The sequence below is a fragment of the Motacilla alba genome, chromosome 1A, assembly GCF_015832195.1.
Source record: "Motacilla alba alba isolate MOTALB_02 chromosome 1A, Motacilla_alba_V1.0_pri, whole genome shotgun sequence".
Taxonomy (NCBI): domain Eukaryota; kingdom Metazoa; phylum Chordata; class Aves; order Passeriformes; family Motacillidae; genus Motacilla; species Motacilla alba.
In genome coordinates, this window is record NC_052031.1 from 32,115,398 (window position 1) to 32,133,438 (window position 18,041).

At 40.1% G+C, this 18,041-nt stretch overlaps 1 protein-coding gene across 1 annotated transcript in view; it reads right to left on the bottom strand.

Annotated features, from left to right (window-relative positions):
* Window positions 1–18,041, bottom strand: part of PPM1H (protein phosphatase, Mg2+/Mn2+ dependent 1H) — a 131,879-nt gene that overhangs the window by 34,330 nt on the left and 79,508 nt on the right. Inside the window, exons 5-6 of the mRNA XM_038153174.1 lie at window positions 7,344–7,428; window positions 97–215 (exon numbers count right to left, since the gene is read on the bottom strand). Of these exons, the coding sequence (XP_038009102.1) occupies window positions 97–215; window positions 7,344–7,428 (204 nt within the window). The remainder of the gene's footprint in view (window positions 1–96; window positions 216–7,343; window positions 7,429–18,041) is intronic.

Genomic DNA, 18,041 nt, shown 5'->3' on the forward strand with positions numbered 1-18,041 from the left:
CATGTTTGATGCAGTGTACACTAATGAAAGAGAGGTACAAAGCAGGCATTGGCAGGGAAGAAGGCTGACCCCATGCTGAGAAGGACACATTCTTACCAGCCAGTCATGTTGAAGTCACGGTACAGCATCCGCTTTCCAACTTCCTTGCGCTGCACCCTCCGTGGAAACTCTAGATGTGTGAATTCATTTCCCAGCAAGTGAGGCTGCATGTAAGCCTGTGGGCAGAAATCAAACCACAGATACCACATAAAACAAGACATCATCTATTTTTAATGAGCTAGTATTACCATCCCTTCCTGGTCCCTTCCCACACAAATTCCACCCACTCCTCTACCCTTCTTTTTAAATAAGGACAATGATGTGTTCCATTTCAGCAAACAATGCACAAACACCATTTCTGCCCCTGTCTGATATCCAGTAGCAGCCTTATGCAGCCTTAAAAGTCCTCTTGCCCTCAAAATCCTTTATTTCTTCTCCCTGCTCCTCAAGATGATCTCTAAACTACACTTCATCCAAAGACCCTGAAGGAGTCTTCAGAGCTTTGTAAAACAGAACACGTGCCCTTTTGTAAGTCAGCAAGAGAGAAAGGAATGATCAAATACAAAGCCATGGAGAGACTTGAAGGAGTGATTGTGCAGTGAAGCTCAAACTTTTTGACTCCCAGTTCAGCTATGCCAACAACACAGAAAACCTAACATTGCTACCACATTTTAATTGTCACCACCTTGAGAAAAATGCACCCCTTCACACAACACCACAAAGAAACACAAGCTACAAAGCAATTTATTTTCTTGTTTTTGACAAACTACATTCTTCATCCAAAACAGACTTTAAGCAGCAGCAGTTTTGTGTCACAACTGCAACTAAGGCCTTTGATGGTTTTAATGCTCAAATGCTGCTCATGTCCTTTGTGTTGCACTGCTCTGCAGATGCTGGGAGGCCTCTTTCCCAGAGCTGTGCCTTTGACTCATGCTCTCCAAAGCTGACCATAGTTGAGAGCATCACGAGGCTCTTTGTCCACTGTGTAAATTTTTGGATTGGATTTATACACAGATCACTTGACATGATAGGTTAATCCTAAACATACTATTTCTTCTTTCTGAAACAAATCTCACTCCTTTTTCTTTAGTACTCAAATAAACAAGCCTTTCTCTCTTCCTCCGCAAAGCTGCATTGTGAGAGAGTTGTTGTGAAAGACACAGTCAAATTGGCTAGGGAACTGAAAAAAAGTTGCATTTCTTAACCTTTTTGCAGATAACTCTTTTTCCTTATCCAGCCAGTTAAGGTAATAAAGCCTGTCTTATCTTCAGCTGCAGCTTCCATCAAGGGAGATGAAATGAGCTGGGGTGTAGTTTGTGTATATGTCATAAATCTAGTGCTCATCAAAGGTAAGCAGCAGGAAGCACTGGAAGCCCTTATTGATCTACCTGGCATCTGCCAGGCAGATAGTTCACAATAAAATATTTCCTGCATTTAAGAGTTGAGCCTGCTCCCACTCAATTTAATAGGAGCTCTATCAGGCTCAGCACATCACAGCACTAACTTTCTATCCACTTGTCCCTGTTCCCATCACCAGACATCCTTCCAGAAAATAGCTCAAGCTTGGTTGGAATACGACTGAGGAAGGTTGCTGTGTGTAGCCAACAAGATTGGATTCTGCTTTCAAGAGGTGGCTTTCAAACACACAAGTGATCTTGACATCACGATCCCTTCCTGGAACAGGAACTCCATCAAATTCTCTCTGTGTACAGTTAAGGGAATTACATTTTTTTCCTTCAGTCTACAGTCAGCCAAGGTCCCCTTCTCCACCCAAACATTGTTGTCAAGGGCCCTCTAATTGGATCCCTCTCCTCATTACAGAAATAGTTGAGAAGCACTAGTGACTTTTGAGAGGTTCAGCAGTATTAGTCCACATGAGACTTTTCATACTTCCTGAACTCTGGAAATATGAAAAATGAACTTCATTTAAAAGTACATGTAAGCTTTTATTTTATTTATTTTCATTCCAGTTGCAAAAAAGATGGAAAATTCCTAATGGTTTGATGCATCGCATAATATGAACGATATTTGTTCTTTGTATGATACAAAGAGCTGGATTGCTTTTGGTATTTTTAACATTTCTTCTGGTGTATGATATTGTAAACAATGAAGTCAGTCTGTGTTGAAAGTGAAATTTGGTTTGCTTTTAAAAATGCACAGCCTATCTTGATTAAAACATTACAAACCACTACCAGCTAAATACTGTCACCTACCTACAAAACAAGGTCATACTTAAAAAACCAATCGCACCTGATATCAAAATGAAGTTATCTAACCTTCAGATTGTCAGATTACTAGCCCAAATAAGAGGTTCAGAAGAAAAACATTACAGGCTTTTAGCTTTTTTTCACTTAAAACCAAGAATTTTGTTTAATGAAAAGGTAAAGCAACCAGGAGAGACTGAATTGCATAAAGATTTACTCAGATGGAAAGTCTGAGGTCATAACTGAAATAAGATTAATAAAGCTGGCACAGTTACCAGTGGACTGCTAATGTTCAAATAAGACTTCTCTTCCGTAGCCAAGCCTCAATGCTTGATTTACAATCCAGGGATCTTAACTTGATTCTAATATTTTTGGCGTCAGTGAAACAGAGGGAAAAGAGCAATCTGGAAGTTTCTGGTGTCTGTGATCTGAATTCTTATGTGAAGAAATGGGGATTTTTGTTGTGCTTTGCTTTATTTATTTAATTTTCCACCATTTTTAAACTGTTAATTTTGATGCTTTTCTGGTAATTCTACAGAGAGAAGAATGTTCTACTACAAAACTCAGTTGCAACTTCCAGTTGCATTTTTTGAGAACTGTTCTCCATGTACAAGGCAGGACTCTGCTCCTCACCTCAACAAAACCATGCTGGGCAGCAGAACCAGAAAATAACCAAAAAGCAACACTTAAAAAATCTACAGATCTTTCAAAAAGATATACAACCTGAACCATGAAATCCTCTCAAGTGATCAAACAACAAAAGCAAAAAAAAGATAAGTGAACTAACTACCAGAATTTCACCTGTGATGACACAAAGTATTTTCCATTTTTTAATTTGTTTAGTCTCAATTTGCAAGAACCTCAGATCAGAAACACCACTTGGAGAACCGGAAATTTAACAAACAGTGTGGCTACCAAACACTTTCTATATCCTTATGAGCTATTTTCAGACAACATTGTTATTCTGTGTTATGGAACTGGAACATTTGTCATATTTTCTCTTTCAGAAGCTGTTAGAACTTTTTGGCATAAATCTGGCATAGTCTGCATTGTGTGTTTTTGGTACTCTGCCAGTTTATGGTGTATTTTGTGCCTGGATGTATTGCGTTCAAAATTAGGTGTTTAAAATGAAGTTCAGTCAAAGAAATATTAGTCATGGTTGTTTAAAAAGGGCATTTACTTCCTGCTGTGCTCCCTGGTGATTAGAAAAGCAAACATGAAATTAAGATAAACCTAGACTTACACACTAGCATGCCAGTTAATTAGGTGGCAGGAAACACTGCATGTATCTTATCTGCAACTCAGTAAGGCCTGCCACTGCCTTTTCCACTCCTTCAGTAGGCACTGCACTGGAAAGTTGCTGGCATGAGTGGCTTCACTGCATTCTGTGCTATTTTCAGATTTGCTGCTTTCCCCTACACAAGCTATTATCTTACAACTTAATATTTTTATTATATTGTGCCCTTTTCACCAAAAGAATATTCTACTATATGGGACTACTGCTCACAACAGCATGCATAGCCCAATGCACCCAGAAGTTTTGCAAATAAGTCAGCTACTATCACAGGGACACATTTAAACCAAAGGGAGATTAAAATTAAAGGATGTGGTGGTAAAAGGAAGGAGAAGATTAGAAGCCAAATCCATCTCTTGATTGGTCTCTCATCTTGTGAAAGGCCAGGACCCCTTCCATGGAACCACACATCTCTTTTACCACAGCACCATCCACTGTGTCAGATGGCTGAAGTAATCCTACACTGGGTGATAGAGGGAGCCAAAAACTGTAGGAGAATTACATCTTGGCTGACTTGTAATTAAAGTGCTGACTGGACATTTAGGAGATCTAGGTTAATTTCCTCTTCAGGCTCAGGTTCTGCAAGCATCCTTCAGCAGGTGAATATTAGTGTCACTTTTATCCTCACCTGAGCAACAAAACAGATCCCCTTTGAGCCCATGACTATCTGGGCCCATGAACCTTTGCTTGAATGGTGGCAAACACAAAGAGCACCATGGTCACTGTCACTGGTGGCCACCCAGTCTCTACTAGCAGTGACACCTGCACTGGTAGAAGTGGTGTACCATTCCTGGTGAACTTTAGAGGGGCTGTTTGGCTGCACACATGAAGGTGCTACAAACACCACACTGACCTCACATGACATTTGAAAGTGTAAACTTCCGTAACTAATAGAAATAGACCCATCTGCAGTACACTCAATTCACCATTCACTCAATTCATTTTAAACACATTTTCCAAGGGAATAAGTAACAAAATCTATGCTATTTACTGTTGCAATTTAGACTATCATGACTGAAATTCATAGTTTCCTCAGAAGATGAAAGAAACATTGCTCCTGGCTGTCACTGCCTGCCCAACTGCTAAATGTACCAGAGCAGTTGCCAGTAAATACTGGATTTTTTTTCCTTGAAGATACACTGATTTGGGAAGTCAGGACTTTTCCCAAGTAATGTGTGGAGGTCTCCTGCTACAGTGCTAAAAAGAAAAGAGGCATAAATTCAGAAGAAAAGGAGGCTTTTGAATGCCCACCAGTGGAAGGGAAGCAACATGGTACACTGAACCTCTACAGAAACTGAAGGATCAAGGGAATACTGGGTGCAAAGCTTTCACACTTTACATCTTAAGAAGTGCTCTCTGACTGAACGATTGATTGCCTTCTGCAATACTCTCACAAGCTGCCTGACATAGAAGTCTGTCTCTGCCATATAGCCAGCCTGAAGTCTGCAGCTGGATGCTCCCCCACCAGTGCCCTCCTATGGAGTGATGACCAGGCTCAGAGCTGCTTCCAAGTCAGAAGAAATAGATAGTCAACTTGTTCTTTTCAGGTGTCCATGCCAGAGGCCTACTGCCAAGCCATTCTTGGATGCATGGCAATAAACTTGCCAAGACAGGGAAAACATTTGCTTCCCTCCCCTCTCAGTTACTCAATCAGTATTAGCTGAAGCACAGTTTTGTCTAAGACTAGATTGGAGGACTTCATTTAAGATACTCACATGACCTGAACAACTCATTATCCCATGGATTTCTTTCCACACAGAAATTAAGGATCAGAAAAGAGGGACAAAAAGAACATCCTGTGTGACTGAAGGAATCAACAGGCACTAAATTTAGGCAGATGGAAGCTCCTTCATCCTGACTGCACCAAAAGTGTCTGCTGCACAGGGAACAGCCTGCAGGCTGTAAATCCATACCCTCCCCTTGCTTGTACAGTAATTTCCTCATAGCGAACAGTATCTCTGCATTTACCAAGTAAAATATTAATGCTAAAGTGATTAAGGGATTTTCTTCTTATTGTGCAGGAAGAACATATTTGAAGCACAACATATTTGAAACAAAGAAACTCAGCTTTAACTGCAAATAAGAAAATAGACTCAAAGTAAATAACTTTCAGACAGAACAAGAGATGAGAGATGCTGATGGTAGAATAACAGAATAACAGACTAATAGAACCTAGGGACAGACAAGTGATAAGAGGAATTATTTGGGATCTAATTAGCAAAACAGATGCAAACTTTGGAATGTAATGCTTACACTAACTTTGCAAGAAGTTTGGAGTCGTCTTTTTATTTTTCTTTTTTTTAAACACAAGAGTAAAAATCTTACTTAGGGAATGTTGTGTTTGAAATTATCTGTAATTTTGTTTCACGCTCTTGCTGTCTTGCATGTATTCTCTTTGAACATGATAGCCATAGACCTGGCATATTTGTTACATACAGAATTAAAATAGACAAACAAAGGTAAAGGAATTTTCCACAGGAAACAGCAGAAATGCTTTTCAGATCAGCTACTGGTTTCAAATTTAAGCCAGAAAGGACATCAAAAGAGAAAATAAAAACCCTTGTAGGCAATATTTTATCTCATATTTCCTACAGAAGTAGCAGACTCCCTAGATGCTAAAGATACCTTTTATTTTAGAGGCAAACAAATTATTTTAAATGTAACTGAACTGTAAATATTTATCAGGTGTCTTTTCCATTTGGTTCTCCGAATATGAATAGTCCCAAAGCAGTATTTCCTCTGAAATTTTTAGCTTCAAGCCACTGAATCTGACTAAGAAAATTGAAATGTGACAATTGAGGAAACACAATTTTTTCTTTAAAACCTTCCACCACCACCTTTCAAACACTGGCATTTTGTCTAGTTTCAAACCACGGTGAAAAACTAGGCTGAAAATAGAAAACACCTTAAGACCTGGGAACATCACTAACCTTGGCCTGTCCACCTTGAGTCAGGCAAGGCTGAGAATGACCCTGCCTTGGCTGAAGCTTAAATTTCTAAAAGAAACAGAAGAAACAAAAAAGAAATCTCTCAGCCATGTCAGGAATGACATTCTGACAACTAATCAATTCAACCAACTGATCTGTCCATCGAAGAAAACCTTAAAAAGTAACAGGATGGTTTGTATGAAAAATAACGCCATATATTTTGACTTATATTCCTCAGGCAGCTTATCAGCCAACACAGCTTGGTCTATAAAGCACCCCATGTGTCCCCAGCGAGTCGCCCTGTCTCAGCTTTATGGGTGCTGCTACAGTAAATAAAACTAATCTTTGATCACCCATCCTATCCTGCAGCTACTAATGTTCACTGAGATCACCTCTAAGTTGGATATCTTTCTCCTGATGGAGATACTACTGGCATACTGTTAGAGTAAATTAATCAAACTCTGCAATATCACTCACATACAAAGAGCAGTCTGTGGTATTTTATACTGTCACACAGCAAGCACTGGGATGGATTGAAATACATCTGTGGCTCATTAATGCTGTGTATGAGCTCTCAAAATCCAACACCAGTGTGCTGCTCAAGGGTCTGCAGCTGAACAATATACACAAGCACAGCCATGCTAATCGATGGCCTTTGCTAAAGAGGAAATACTCCTTTCATTGAGATTTTCACCACCAGGATTTTCTCCACATTTGCTGATGGCTTAAAGACATACACGATCAGTCACTGGTGTTCAGTGGACACATCATCCTGCTGTGACTGAGCCACAGCAAGTCAGCGGCATTTCTCTAAGCCTTTGATATTACTGGTCAATGCTGGTCATCAGCAGCACCTGATTTGGTCCTCAGGTCTCTTACCAGATACTGAAGTCGCTGGCGTTCAGTCTCTGGAGTGAATTCTGAAGACATTGGAATGACTTCACCATTTCGGATTATTATAGCTCTGTAAAAGTAATAAAACATCATCAGCACAGGAAAAAAAAGTAAAAAACCCCTAGAAAACCACAGGGTACAGTCACACTCTTCCTCTCTTCAGAATTACAGTCAAATAAAGCCATTTTTTTCTACTGAGGTTGTCAGCAGAACAGGATAATTCCTGCCATGCATCCTTTAGGCTGGGTAACAAAGTATACTTGTATAAGCCGAGTTCATTTTAAAGCTCACAAAAACATCCAAGCAACAAAGGCAAGAGTTATTTCAATTGATGTCTACAAGGTATCTTTTTTAAGTGAAATGCAGACACCCAGAGGAGATGCTGCAGAAACACTGATTGTAGAACAACTCTTTGCAGTTTTTAATACCAGTTGTGGCTGACACTGTCTAAACTACTGGCTTCAAATGACTCATCCAAGCAATTTCCAATCATTAATTGATCATATGTCATGTCAAAACACTTCTAGTCCAACATTAAATGGATATAGCAAAGCAAAACCTATTTAGCACAAATTTAACTAGTTACCTGCTGAAAGATGGCAGGTAATGGTATGACTGGAGATTAGACAGATTTCATACACAGTTCTGCAAATTGCAGAGAGAAAATTTTCTCTAACATCTGCCTGTTGCCTCTTAACAATCTGATATGCTGCACACAAAATATTGTCCAATCTTTCCCTGGTGTAATGACACTGGCTGGAAGACAAGCCACAGGAGGGAAGAATTTATCCAATATTTCTACTACATTCTGCATTCATGTATTCACTCACAGAACTAAGTTCCTTTATCTTTCCATTATTTAGGCAGCTCTGTAAGCAGAGCAATGCCTGGCACTTTTGATAAACTATGTATCATCCCAAAGACTTTAATGCCTGTTGTGGAACTGTTTCTCAGCCATCAGTGCATTAATTCAGTGTTTGGGTAACAGCTCTCCTCTTGAATTTAGACAGAATTAGGTGTAGCTAAAAGAAGTATTTGCCACTTGGATTCCAGTTTCTCTATGTTTTAAATGGTCCCATTTCTGTGATATTTTCACCCCACTGATGTCCTATGTATGAGTTAGCTTACTTCCCTTGATCATTTGATCAATTTGCTGTCATTGCCTCCATGCCAGGTGCTCTGATGCCACTGGAATGCAACCAACAAATATGGCAGGCACATAAAGACTGAAAACTTAAATTTCTGAATTCAAAACACAGGCATCTTGAGAAAACCAACTCAGGCACAAACCTGAATTTCTAAAATTAGTGGCATTGGATGGATTTCCAAGCCTTGTGGATTGGTCATTGGACTAAAATTGTCTCCAAATTGTCATCTACTACTGCTAGCATGCAAAAGGCAGCAGCATTATCTATGAGTAAATGAACTGTTCACATTCCTGAGATTCATGTGGCAAAGGGCAGCCAGGTTCAGGATGGCACGACAATGGCAGATGTGTGAAGAAGCTCTGGCAATGACGGGAAAATGGTTTTGCTTTGAAAGGTAACAAATTTACTGCTCTTGGACTTACTTCACAGCACTTCATTGCAAATAATCCTGTATAGAAATTAGTGGTGGCAAGAGCGCAGCCTACATACTGAAGGTTCCCACTTAATTAGAAACAATATTGTGTACTTGGGACAGACATGGTAGTTGCAACTCTTTACTTTCCTAAAGAAATTTGTGCATTATTTTTGACAGATTTTTTTCCTCCTTTAGGGAATCTAACTACAGACTTATAAAAATATATATACAATCAAAAATAATAAAAGTTTGCAGAAAATTATTTTTCTTTTGCATTTTGAGACAGTCATTTAAATATGAATTAAGAACTCTAACACCTCTCTTCTGCAACAACACTTTCGCTTTTATTTTTGCAGTTCCTGAGGTATTCAGCTTTGAACGAGATTAATTTACTCACACAGTGAACATTTTATATAACTCTTTATTATGTTATTTGATTCATTTGAGTAGGCCTCCACTTAAGGGGTCTGTGGGTTTAGTACAGAGTATGTACTCTGGCAATAGTCTAGACTAGACTGATGAAAGGAACTGATCAGACTCTAAACCAAATTTTACACACTAGTTTAGGCGAGTCATAAGGGATTTTCTGATCCTTTGCTTGTCTGAAAGAGCTAATATAAAACCACACATTGCTATAACTGCTAGTACATCAGGCTAATTTTCTAATTAGTCTTTGCTTCCCCTTTAATCACCATTTCACAGGAAATCCATATTTTAAAGACCACTCAGACCACTCTGGGGTTCACCTTTTTCTTTGTGCACATTGACATACTTCGTATATATTTTGATAGCTGTCATTCTCACTTCTATGGTAGAATTGGGCCCTGAGGGACTCACATCATATAAAAAGCAATTCAGAGGCGAGTGGGTCAACCTTTCATAGCTCAACTTATTTTCACCGGAATTGGCAGCCACCTGGGATGAAAAGCACAACCTAGCACACACACAAAAAAATCTTCAGAGGGGGAGGAATTAAAGCAATACTGTTGATACACGGTAAAAGAGAGTTTTATGTTTTTCATTAATGTTTTCAGCAGTTGGACTTTATTCAACTTGCAAGTTACAGCTGTTCCTAAGAGTTAAATGATTTGATCTGAGGAATGAGACAGCTCTAGATACAAGTAAAGGGAGGGACACAGACATATACGTACAAGGCACTGGTCCAAATTCAGCTGTGGTGAGCTTATAAGCCCATACTGGGCTCTTTACCTTTCTGCACTAACTGCTTAGCTGTTTCATGACAGCAAAGTGTACTTCTGATGGCTCAAGTGACAAAAAGGGACACATTTGTTGGCTGTCTCACTGAGGAGACTGGGTGCAAAAGCCTGGCCTCGGAGCCACCCTGCTCAGTGGGATTTTCCCCTGTGATTGAAAAGGTGCCGAATAAGGCCCTAATTGGGTCTGGAGACTGACGTGCCCTTTCCATGACCTTGCAGTGACAGAGCTGCCAAGCAGCAACTGAAGGCTTTTTCCACTGAGCAACCTCCAGAGCCCTGAATTCAATAGCCCAGAGTCAATAACTGCTCACGAGGAAGGAGCCTGGCTGATGCAGCAGCTGCAGACAGCTCCAGCAACTGCTTTTAGAGACCCACTCTAGATGGTCCTGCAGGACAATTAATTTTGACTTTACACTTCCTAATGGCCTAAGCTGCAACATGGTGTTACATGAGCATTACTGCTTCTGCCATGCATGAAACACTCATGCATGCAAGGAAATAGTGCTCTGAAAGCATTTAACTCCCCATGTATTGAGGATTTATGAACATATTGTTTTATGCCAGAATACAGCTGTCCTATTAAACTGTCAGAAATAACTACATAGGAAGCAAGAACTCCTTGAATAGACGCAGTGCCCAGACAGCATCTGATTTTGCCATGTTTAATAGTGACATTTTAATTTCCACCACACTGGTGAAACACATTACAGCAGAGCCACAGGGCGAGCCTGCCAAAGGCAGATGGATGATTCATGTTTGCAGAGAAACAAGTATGTCAACACTAACCAAATATTCTCTGATGACAAGGTTGCTTCAGACCCATACCAATCATTAATTTATATCACCCATGAAATAGTAATTAAAAAAACAAAAGCCTTTTTTGGCAGCATTGGAAATCGGGAGTCACAGATCTGCAGCCTCCTCAGTGCATTGCCCTCCATGCTCTGATGCCCTCTCCACACAGCATCGTCTACAGGAAGAAACTGCTCTGAAGTCTTGAGGCCACGGAGGCATGTAAGTCACTTATTCTGATCTCTTCTCAAAACAAACTAGATTTCCCCGAGTCCTTTACGCTCTTTTGAACCCTAACTCCCCACCCACAGGAACTACAGGATTGTACCTGCCATTGCATTTCATGTGCTCTGCATGACAATGAAAGTATGTTCAGTATTCCAGAGCTGGGATATTCACAGTAAACAGGAATATTTTGGAGAAAAATCTCCCCAAAACACAGCTGAAGTAGCTTAAAATGGAAGTAACAAGAATCTGATTTTGTATCTCTTCTGACCTCTCGAGTTCTTATGCTCCAGAGAGAAGCCACACTGTGAATAAGTAAATGGAGAGCAAGAGATGTGCCAGTGGCTAAATGCACAAGGCAGGACTGGCAGACATGGCAAATCCTACAGCTGTCTACGTCTGCCCAGTCACAGGCAAATGAAAAGAAACACCAGGAGCTTAAAAGGCTGCATGTGCATCTGCAGAAAACAGTGTATTTATCTTTCGGATTGACATGACTGTGTAGCCCATAACGATCACCTAAATTCCCATAGACCATTAAGTATATGGTTATTTTCTATACTCAGATTCAATACTTAGAAATTATATTTGATGCCTTAGTATACATTCGATTTAAAATACACGCAGAATGAAGCAACAACAGGATAAAAATCTGCCACTGTGCTGTACTGCTGCTGTGATGCTCAGGATGTAGCAACAACACTGGCTTAAGGAAAATATTGATCTATCAACTGCTTTTGCATTTTTAATATGGCTAACAACTACCACGTCTTCTTGAATCAAGCAGGACTTGGGGTTTGTTTGTTTTTTCTTTTGTTGAAAACACAATCAGCTGAAAATTGCACAGCATCCTTTCCATGTTTGTTTCTTATGAGAAACAAACATAGGAAAGTCATACATTTTAGAGGAAGCTCTTGTTGGTTACTCTCATTCCATCATACAGAGAAAGCAACACTTTAGTGAACAAGGTCAAGAGTGTAATTCCACTGCTGTCACAGGTCTATTGGGATTCCGCTGTTCAAAACAAAGAGACATCTCCAACTGTTAGGAGTATTCGGGGACACCCTGATTCCATTACACACTTTTTCAGGCAAAAATTATTTGAAACGCAACATTAAACTGCACATTTCTACAACACAGGATAAAAATCTGGTAAAGGTGACAGAGAAAGACCATTCAGAAAACCCTTTTTGACAGTGTATATCAATTCCAAGCCACAGGGAGGCCACATCCATTTTGTCAAAAGGTGTTAAGCATGTGGATTCAGTACAGATGAAGCAGAAGTGTCTGGCCTGTCTGCAAAGGTATTAGAAATGTGTCAATGAAAAAGAAAGAGGGATTAAACTGACAGAAAGAATAAGGCAAGGTTTGATTATATTCAGAGGGGAAGTAAGCAGTAGATTTTAATTAGGTGTGTCACAAGATAGCTGTGGAAAAAAGAAAGTAAATCCTGGAACTATGAAATCAGTCTACATGGGCACTTGTTTATTTTGGTAACTAAATGCATATATTTAAACAATCCAGGGAAGACCAATGCTAATGGTTGCTAAGCTTCAAACCAGTTGTGCATTTTTTATTTCTTTACCTGTTCTTAATTGCTAAGAAGTGAAAGACAACGACTAAAAAACAATTAAAATAAGAAATGTTTTTCTCTTCTGTAAATGACATACTGGAACTTACTGCCATTATGATTACTGATGACTTTTAATACATTCAGCACCGGCACCTTGGTTTTACTTCTTCAAACTGAATGACTCTTATTTAGTTCCACCCAGACCCATTTCTCAATGTTTCTTTAGAAACCAGATGTTCAAACACCTCACTGCACTGGCAATAACTGATCTCATATTCCATCCCATGTATTCACTAACAATGTAGAAGTATAGTGCAAAGCCTTTAAACTATTTCCTTAATTTTATAAATTAAGGCAGGCTGGGATAGTGGAACAAATTATTATATAACATTCAGCTGGCAATAAAACAGGTTCCAGTGATGACATATCCATCACCATAAAACTCAGGTGGAAGCAGCAACCCTCAGCAGTACCAATGGAAAAAACACCCTCCCTTGCCTCCCACCTGTAATACTTAAGATAATGCCCCAACTCTTACTTGGCATCACTATCAAGAAGAAAACAAACAACAAGCCAGGGAAGGAGTAGAGCCAGTGAACATGGTCTCTATCCTCCTTTTCTATTTACTGCCACTCAACAGTTGTGCCACCCTGATTTCTTCATATTTTTCAGCACAAACATGAACCTGTTCACAGAAACATTGTGACAGGATTGAAACACTGGATCATTTTTCTTTCAGCCAAACAAAGCCAACATTAAGTAGGAGTAGACTCTCCCTGCTTGTGGCTCTTCCTGTGACAATGTAGTTTCATGTTACGTTGTGGGTTATAGCAGGCTGCTCAGACACTTTCATACATCACTTGGGGGAACTTCAGCTCCCTCAAGCCAATAAAAGGTGTGAGAACTTGCCTCAGTGAAGTATTGCAAAAGCAATTTCCTACAGGAGCGTGCTCTGGCATTTCCTGCCAGAACAATGAAGATCCTCCCAAACTTCTGCTAAGGTTTTTTGCAGACTGCCAGCCACCCCAGCTGCTCCAAGGGTTAGTATCTCAGCAGCACAACTGCCAAGCGAAGCCCTTGCCCCACCAGGACACTGACTGGGCAGTCTCAAGAATTTCATTCAAGGTCTTTTCTTCATGTCTTTGCCACAGTATGGAGCCAAGCATGCCATACCTCTCCTGCAGCAAGATGAGAACCTCCTCCTGCCTTTGAAAAGCAGCAGAGAAAGAAATTATGTAATCCAGTCCCTGCAAACGCCCTGGAAAGTTGTATTTCAGAGGCACCTGTAAGCACATGAGCTGTTCCTGTACACACACATAAAGCTCCTGTATAGCTTTATGCTGGTTCCAATTACCTGGCTCATTCATATTTATATTTCTAGTGCTTACTTAGTGATTCCTTTGGAGAAGGCCTCTGGGCACAACAAGGCTGCTGAAATACTCTAAAGCCACTATTCTGGTGGTCTGATTTTACTGAATTAATTGTATTCTTTTTAATACAGCACCACAAATAGGCAAATAGAAACTGTTTCTGTAAGCAGAATAAAACAGATTTCCATGGAAGGGCTTACTTCTCATGTTCAAAAGCACCTGAGCCAGTCAGGATTTTCCTTACTGCCAGCAAAAATAAGAGAAATCAGAATTTTTAGAACTGATCTGGTATTCCACCTCATGTATTCATAACAACTTAGTAAGCAGCAGTCAAAAGGATTTTCTATTGCTGGCAGTCTGCCCTATATATTGCATCTAACAATGAGAAGCACCTGGCTGTCACCAACAACGGAACTGAATTTCTTCAGTTGTTTCTGCATCACTACGCTACAGTTTAAAATGAAATGTAATGCTGAGCTTGCAGGCTGTCTACAGAGGAGATCGCTTGGAGAAGACACGTTGCCCCATCATTTTTGACCCCTGGAGAGGTATGCTTCTAGTTGTCAGTGCCTCTTCAGTGGGCTGCAGCTTCATTCCCATGAGACTCTTTCATAAATGAATTCCCTGCTCTCGTTTAGGTCCTCAAGTGTGTTGCTTGGCTGATGAAATCTAAGCATGGAGCTATTATTAGCAGTTCACTTTATTAACTGTGTTTTATTTTAGGACTAATTATATATTTTTTTGTTATGCCCACCCTCTCACTAATGTGATGGCACTGGCTATCTGTATGCAATGTTCTTGTTTAATTAATAAAGAAAGTACCTTTTGCTATTGAACAAGTAGTGACTTCATAAGTTTACCTATATGCTTCTAGTAATGTCTACTCCAGCTCCAGTAGTACTAACCCAAATGTGAATGAACTAAACTAAAACAATGTGTAATAAATTACTTTCCTGATGGTTTACATCTCAACACATCAATCTTTCAGAAAGGGCTTCAGCTGGCAGCTAGAAAGTCATTATAAACAGTTTATAGTGACACTACTAGCACACAAAAACTGTCCACTGCTGGCTCCAATACCCTTAGGCTGGAGATTTACTGGTCTCTTAGGTTTCATTTGCCCCAATGATTTCAGTGTATTCTGCATCTGAACAGAGCTAAGTACAAGGCTGCACTGATGACAGACCGCCACATTTCTGTATCACAGCTGAACAGCATACTACCAATTACTCAGGCCATGCCAGGGAAATGAACAAAGAAATGCAGTCAAATCTCTGTGGCCAGCTCTGAGCCTCAGGACTGGTATCTGTGGAATCAAAGTCTTTTTCCCTGCTGTCCAGGATATCACATTCATCTCCAAGACAAGTTACTATGGCAACTAAACCTGGGCTTAGTGGATGAAGGTACTGCTGTGCAAGTCAGTGTTTATTCTGCCAGTAATATGGCTGGGATATGGCTGTCCATGTAAGATGGAAGCAACAAGGATTTTTTATCTCTCTGCTCTTCACTGTCTTACCATTAACAAAAAGAATGACTTTAGCACCTGAAGTCATATCTACTTTGATCTCAGCTTTTCTGCTTAACTCAGTACCAGTTGCAGGATATTGGAACAAGCTGGACTGAGATGTAAAAGCAAAGACTGCAACTCACGCTCTCTGCTCACTCTTCATGGGTGAATTTTTACCCAAACCTGGCTTCATTCACCCACACAGAAGTGACCAGAACCACCAATAAAAGTCTCAGGAGCAGGGCTCAAGCAGCACTGCATAGCTGCTGCTGAGACTGAACAGCCTGGGCTGCCTTCAGTTTCTTGAATTCAGGTGACTTGAAAAGCTTTTCAACATAGTGAGGACCACAGCAGACTTTGAGATATACACAAAGCAAGCCTCAGGTGCTCCCTCTGCTCCTCCTCCCGTAGTACAGAAGGGAGCTAGAGAACCAAGGTACCCAGTCTGCTTTCCATGCCTTGGCCCTGGCCCTGCAACACTGCAGTGAAGAACCTGCATGTCTCTGTGGTCAGCTACAAAGGCACAGATTTAAAAGATAATTTGTTTGGAGTTTGTTGGAGATTTTTTTCTTTTTCTTTTTTTTTTTTTTTTTTAAGGCTAAAAACCCATGAGAATTAGGTTAATAAAATTCTTTATTCCTGGAAACCAATACTAATGAACTGTGGCTTTACAGTTTACCAGTATTACTTGAATAGCCAAAAATCTTCTCTTTCCTCATCATCTGGAACATAAGATAATGCCTGTGTGATAAGGACCAAAGATTTAACTGAACGTACCCCTCACTGAAAATGTTTACAATGGCTTCAATATCCGCTAATTGCCACAGGTATTGCTAGGGCACATGCTCTCCCAGGAAAAACAAGAGCTTGGAAAAGAAGTTGGACATTTGTTTTGTCTTCAAAGCCTGCAAACATTTACTACTAAAGTAATAATATCTGCCAAGTCGGTGCTGGATATGACATGCCAGTAACGTGGAACTTGTCATTCACTGGATAATAGAAAATGCTCTTCCATAGCACAGCCCTTTGAGTGAAAGGACTTCTTCCTGATCCAACACTTTCTCTTTACACCTCACCTTAAGTGTTTCTTGAAGTGCCTTTAAAAGCTTTACCCAGCACAAAATCTTGCAGTATCTGAGGTTGCTGTTATTCCAATGAATCTTGTGCTCCTGCTGCTCCCTGGTAGGAGACCAGGCAGAAAAAAAAGGGGAGAAGGGCTTCCTGCAGGCCTGCAAATCATGCTTCTAACAAAAAGAGACAGGACAAACAGAGAGAGAGGACATGGCCATGTCTCCTGAACATGGCTAATCTTTTCCAACATTTTGGGCTGATCAGGATCAGACTTCTCCATCTATCAAAATGCAGTGAAGGAGAATGTACATGGCAGAGACTCTCCTTGCTTTGAATTCAATCTCTCCTCACTACACAGACCTGTGAACAAACCAAACTTAGGTTATCTGTTGCCCTGAAATGATCAAGCATTTTTCATTTTCAAGTGATTTTGTCAGAGAATTAATAATAACCTATAGGGGGATGTACCACAGATTGGGCAAACTACAATCCTTAAGTGTTGCTCTTGCCTCTGGGAGGGCATCTTCTGAGAATTTGGAGGAATGAGAACTTCAGAGAATGACGAGAAAGCCCTACCGATTGCATGGCCCCAGTGTGTTGTTCAGTTTTGCAACTTTCTTTGCCCCTTCTTTAGGAAAAGACAGGAAAAAGAATGCTTTTCCAAATACTGCCGACTGGAGAAGCTTAGTAATTAAGTTAGTCTTTCCTCTAGAGACCTGTAAGTCTCTAGTATGAAGCACAGTTATTGTTTATGCAGACACAGATATAAGGAGACAGACAAGGCTTAGGCCTGCGACTACTCACAGAAAACAGGGAAATACACACCATTTAGATTAGAAGAGGAGTAGTTATGAAAAACAGACAATTAAAGCCTCCTAGACAGTAAACCAAAGACTAAAGTAAGTTAACTTTACAAAAGTAATATATTAGAACATTTTTTAGTTTCCATCCTTACACAGCGTTAGCACTTCTAGCAAAAATGACCCTGCTAGACTGCCTCGAGGAAGAGGTCAGATACCATGAACCACAAAAATGGCTCAGAATCATCAATTTTGACTTCTCAGAAATTCTATTTAAGCTACACTGCCAGTCAGCAGATACACGGCTGTTTCCATGCCACTCTCATTTACTTCATAAAAGCAAATTAAACTCCAAATCTGACTTCCTAGAATGAGAACTAACCATAAGGGAAGCAGCTGACAAGCACCATGACAAAGAAGAGGAAGTATAAATGTAGTAAGCTTCAACACAAGCAGCAAATCCAAAAAGAACTGAAATGGTAAACAAATTCAATTTGCAATTCACTATTGTATTACACTGGGAGAAGACTCTTATGAACACACTCTCCCCCACCTGGTCTCTTGA